This window comes from Charadrius vociferus, unplaced genomic scaffold (genome assembly GCF_000708025.1).
Source record: "Charadrius vociferus isolate BGI_N301 unplaced genomic scaffold, ASM70802v2 scaffold321, whole genome shotgun sequence".
Classification (NCBI taxonomy): Eukaryota; Metazoa; Chordata; class Aves; order Charadriiformes; family Charadriidae; genus Charadrius; species Charadrius vociferus.
Window position 1 is genome coordinate 2,130,918 of NW_009646934.1, and position 6,000 is coordinate 2,136,917.

General features: G+C 38.1%; 1 protein-coding gene across 1 annotated transcript in view; it reads right to left on the reverse strand.

Annotated features, from left to right (window-relative positions):
* HELZ (helicase with zinc finger) overlaps positions 1 to 6,000 on the reverse strand; it is a 77,694-nt gene that overhangs the window by 45,564 nt on the left and 26,130 nt on the right. The window contains exon 11 of the mRNA XM_009894775.1: positions 4,349 to 4,682. Coding sequence (XP_009893077.1) covers positions 4,349 to 4,682 — 334 coding nt within the window. The remainder of the gene's footprint in view (positions 1 to 4,348; positions 4,683 to 6,000) is intronic.

Sequence of the window (6,000 nt, forward strand, 5' to 3'; positions counted from 1 at the left end):
AAGCATTGCTATCTATCGCTAAATGCTGGTGTAATTACTGTACTGGAACTCTAATGAGCATTTTGTGATAAATATGAGTAAATAAGTAAATCTTCCTGAGATTTACAATGAGCTGTGAGCACGCTAACAAACAGCCAGCCAAATTACTGCAACCTGTCTAGAAAAGCACTCCTCATTTACCTGGAAAGCGTACCGCTAATATTTAACATTTCTATGGTCATCTTTACTGACAGCTTTCACAACCACCTCACAGAAGCTGGCTCTGTACTACCAATAAACAGATGAGAAAAATGGGAAGAGAGTAAAGACGAGCTGAAGCTGGTACATCGGCACCATCACGCTGCGGAGACGACGGGGCAGAGCTGCTGATGAGTACCCCATGCCGTCCCAGAGAAATGCCACAGAGGCGACACAGTCATTCTAAATGTATCCCCCTCCCCAAGCCCAAAGTGAAGATCTGGTCTCAGCTCTATTAATTTTCTCCTGTAGCACTCACTGATTCTCTCTTAATCAGTCCATTATTACTTAATCACACTTTAATCTCGTGATAATTATTGCTACCAACAAGAAAGCTCAACAAACACAAAGCAATGCTAGAATATATTTTTGTAATTATCTTTTCTGACAACTTATATAAAGACTTCAAAAAGTCCTTGCCAACTAAAATAAGTTTTCCTTATATATTACAAATAAAAAAGAATTTGTTGTATTGAAGATAGCTGTGGTTATCAAAATAAGATGGCAAACTTGGGGGGGAGAAGAGCTGGAAAAGCAGACAATTGCTTCTCTAAACACGACATGCCTCATTCAAAGCCATATAAACTTCTCTCATGAACCTTCTCCTGTGGAGAATTCCTCCTACAGAGGAATAATTTAGCCTTCTCGATATAGCTACTTGTTGGACCTGACGTCCCTTTGCCCACAAAGTCACTCCCTACCACAGGGCTCACACCTGCAAAAACCCTCTTGTGCACCAGCAATGTTTCCTACTTGAGGATCTCCTTCAAAAGGATTTGCAAAACCCAGCTCTTGGCATTTCCTTTCTAGTATATTTAAATGTTACACTGGTTCATACTATTATGTAGCATGTAAAATCAACACTAGCTTTGCTGTAAATAAACAACGTTTGCTTGCACTGGTGCAGAATGTAGCCATTAACTTTCAGTCTCTGACAGATATAAAGACATTAAATTTTTATCTTGACTATCACGTTTTACAGCAAGATGTATAACCCTGACTCTGAAGAAAAGGGCAGAAACAAATATGTACAGCATTAAGCACGGAGTTCACTGAAGTGACTGTAACTGCTAGGAAAACCTTAAGTAGGACACATGAACATTTTTCCCCCACTGTTCTACTGGGAAATTTATGCCTATCCGCTACCTCAGTAAATACGCTGATCTTCAAAAGCAGTGTGGTTTAGCATTTGTCAAGACTGACAGCACCAGTCCATCCTGCCCAAGGGGGACCTCAAGCTTCTTTTCAAAGCTCCTTCCTAAACAACTCTACCCAGCGCCCATTTGTCCGTCCAGCAATGTTCCACAGATGTTTGGAAAAAGACTTCCATGCAAATGGCATTGGTCCCAACCTCACAGTTTGATCTACACAGGAAAAATATCTTTCCTCAGACAGATCCAAGGCTAACAAAAGACCACCCAACATAACAACGATAATTTAAATGCAGAAAAACTGTGATGCTCATCTGAGCAACGCTGTAATAGCCCCTTCTGGGAGTCTAAGCAAGGTGTCTAGCATTAAATACCTCTTATTATCTACCTGCATTCACCACTTTCTTTAACAGCTTGCGATTTGTTTTGGTTTTTAATCCTGTTTGGATTGAAACAAATAGTTGTATTTGCTGTTGCAGAGAACTGAATGAGGCCATCTGTGAAGGAGAGGCACATAACCTGCTTTAATATATATTCCACAATAAGAAAACAGTGGGAAAGGAAGTTAATCCATTGCCAGTTTCACAGAAGAGGACACGGAACAGAGTAACCACTCCAAAAATAAAACAGTCGCATATGAGTTTGGTCACCAGAAAGAGCAGGAGCCAAGGGGGTTTAAAGCACCAGTTCACTCCATCCCACTGTCATGAACAGTGCGCTTGATAAAAGCAGAATTGCGTATTTATTACAGTTAAGGCGGGACAACAGGCAAACAAGTGATCAGGAGGTTCGGTGGGTTTGGCAGTGTTAGGTGTATGGTTGGACTTGATGATCTTAAAGGTTCCTTCCAACCTAGACAATTCTATGATTCTAAGTTTCCGAGATGAATTATTAGAAGCGGAAAGGAAGCAAACCACCTAAATTATCCAAAACCTACAGAAGTAAAAGCAATTTTGTCAGTGTTTAAGAATCACATAGGGAATATAAACTCCACTGAAGACAACAGCAGAATTTCCAGCATCTTTAATAAAAGCGCTATACATACGAATTAGAATATCCTTAGCTCTTACCTGAGGATCCCTTTCCAAATTTTCAGTCAATACTTAATCAGAAAAGATTTCCTCACAATTAGGATCCATTAAAATATAGGTAATACTTTAAGGGTTTGACCACCAGTTCATGGATATATGTATGAAGTATTACGTGATCTTACACATAGCTTTAGGACCCAATTTTTAATGCAGAATAGATTTGCTGCCTCAGGCAAAGTTTTATACAACACTAGAAGAAAAATAAGCCAGTTACTGAAGCCCCAGCTCATTTTGCATTCCAGTGGAGTTTCTGATAGAATCAATTAGTAAGTTTAATTATTGTTTTAAGAAAACAAACACAAAGCCAAGAGCCCAGAACAACCTAAGTCTTCCCAGACCAATTACCCATGTTAAATTAAGACATTAGGATTCTTGCATATGTTTCCCCAAAACAAAATGAATGGGAGGACGCAACAGTTCAGTGAAAATGCACTCATTTCAAGCAATTCCAGTGACCTTAATTTGAGGTTATTTCTGTTTGGTAACAAGATCAATCACAAGGTCTACAGCAGACACACACTGGGGATGGGTGAGGAGTTTAAGTATTCAACCTAATTACAGCTTTGTCTTCCCCTACATGCTTTTACATCTAATGCACTTTCTTGTTTGCAAACTACACAATTATTTTTTTAAATGTACCCTCACTCATTTCACGTTAACTGCAAAGTAAACAAAAGCCTGATCTTACTGCCAACACAATTTTCTCCAGCAAAAGTGTAGTAACTCCTCATTTTTTGGCTGAATGCCTCCAAGACAGACAAGTATCTGTCTTGGATATGTGTCAGGAGAGTGAGAGTCATGGAGGCAAGTACTATCATTCTGAAACATGGGATACATATAGTAAAAGTATTTATTCACCTTCCTCATGCCTCCATCTACCAGCCCTCATCATCTTCATCAAGGAAACACTAAGTTGAAGACTTTTCCACTGAAGGACAATATTCCTTTTGTTTTGACATGGGCACAGAAAGCAGCACGAGGCCCATTCATAACCTCAGCAGACCTTATTAAAAATTAATCTCACCTCAGGGCTAGGAACAAACAGTGGAATCCACAATGACACAAACAAAAAGAATAAGAAGATATAGAATAAGGAGTCCAAGAAGCAAGTTATCAAAGACCGAATTCTAGCTGCCTATGTAAAGAGCAGAGAGATATTTTTTTTCTTTTTTTTTTTTGAGGAAAAAAAAAAATCAGGAATAGAAAACTCCCTCCTTTGACTTCATTAAGAAAAGGTTCCTGGGGTCTCTGGTGAGAATAGCTATGATGGACAGGATGGAAGCCACATCAGAGAGACTAAGCTGCGAAAAGTCCAGGCAGCAGGAGTACATAATATATTCAGTGATTTAAGAAAGAGAGGGGAGAGGGTGGGCAGGCCTGGTGGAAGAAAGCCTATGAACTACCCACAAACACCTACCCGCAGGAAAATAAAAATAAGACAAAGCTTTCCTTTACAAGTCCATAGACAGGTCTTTGTATCTGAACCAGAGATGTAAAAACAATGTCCAAGACAACTTACAAATCACACTCTCAAAACCATGAGATATACAAGCAAAAATCTGCAAGCAATGCCTAATCACCTCAGAACAACTTTACCAGAAATTAAATTCATTAAAATGTGTTTTTACTCTATAGCACTTCTAAAATAATTTCTCTTCCAAATAAGACTCATCTATACACACAACATACACATGTATATTTACATATAAAAAGGTTTCACCTATCTGAAACTCTCATCTGTGCTCTGCTTTCTGTGTTTGATGAAGAACAAAATTGCTTTTCATGTCTCCAGCCAAAATAATTGCTTGAAGACAAAACAGACACAATGCAAACCACTCCCATTCCAAAACCACTTCCACTCAGACTTACCTGCATTTCACAATCTGCCCGAAGATTAAGTTCCTCGCAGCATTCCCTGGATACCCTCAAGAAGATATAATCCTTTGTTTTCTCCTCAATAGCTGCTTCATAAACCTTCTCTTTGGTTCCTTGGGTCTGTGCTGACTTCTCTTTAGTGACAGGCAATAAATAAACAGCATTGACTTTGGTCATCACCAGCCGTCCAGCCAAAGTGTCTTCCGAAAGCGTTTCAGTGAGCTTAAAGCGGCCAAAAAGCTGTCCATTTTGGGCATACTTTGCACCTCCAGAAACACCAGTGAGCATGAAGCTTGCTACAATCTGCAATTGCACTTTTATGTTGAACCTAAGTGAAAAAGCATCATGTCAGTGCAGAAAATGCTCTCACATTCAGAAATTTCATGTACTCAGACTGAAGATTCACTGCTTATACATTCTGAGTAACTTTGAAACATAAACAAGTATAGCCCTTTGTAAGTATGTAGCTGTTGAATGTTTACACATTTTCCTTTTGATTACAGTCTATAAAAACATACATTCAAAAGAATCTATGAAGCTTGAAAAAAAGAAGCCTCACAAAAATGAATCAAATACTAAATTTTGAGACCAAAATAATTTTAGGATGAATTAGAGTTGCTGTGCATGTCCCAAGGCAGTAAAAACTTCTATTTAAATAGTTTGTAAGCTTACGTTAGGTATTCAAGGAGAGACATGCAGGCAAAGAACACAGTAAGATCCCTATTTATTTCACGTATCTCTTCCAGGCTGCGCACCAAAGATAGTAATCTACATCTTAAAAGGTAAATGGTATTAGACCTATAATTCAGAGGAATTGATTAAAATGCCTAAAAAAAACCCAGAATGTAGGCATTAAAATGAGATAATTTTATTTGAAATGAGGGAATGGCATCACAGGCTCAGCCATATAAGCCATCTATCCACAGAATTCCTATTAGCAGCAAGTTCCTCCAGTAATCAGAGACGTAACAAATTCATTCTTTGTAGTTACCATTTTCTAGAAGTCACATGCGTAACACATTAAAGTGACTTATTAGCACATTTCATTGACCTCTCACCAATACATAGCAATCTCCTCCTAGAGTGCTGGGGGTATTTTTAAACAGATTGCTTCAACCTGGTTTTAAAAAGAACAAAAGGGGAAAAAAGTCTGCCATGCTAACAATACTCAGTTCTCTTCTCATCAGCAATGCTTCCTGAATTTGCAACAAATTACAAAAAAAAGTAAAACCCAAAGGTTTTCACAAATGAAATAAAATCCCTTGGAAAAAAACTCATTTTCTTATAATACTTTTCATACTCATATTGTTTTTATTTGATCTGTTCTTTTTGTACTTTCTATTTTAACCTAATAAACTGGTAGTTTATTGTTTAAGCCCTGTAGTGTCAATAATCATAAGCCCGTAGCAATAAAATCCAACATTTTAGCTCACTTGGTAATTAATCATCTACCAAAACAATCAAATACATTTTTTTTCCCCTATCTGGCAAATCATGAGTCTTGCACACAAATTGCAGGTTTGCCCCCTTGTGGTAACAGTTGCCTCTTCACATAATACGGGTATTAAGTCACTCAAATTTCATACTCCACTCTCAAAAAGCAAGAGATGTCTTCTTCCTGAACACGGATTGGTTTGGTTCAGCAG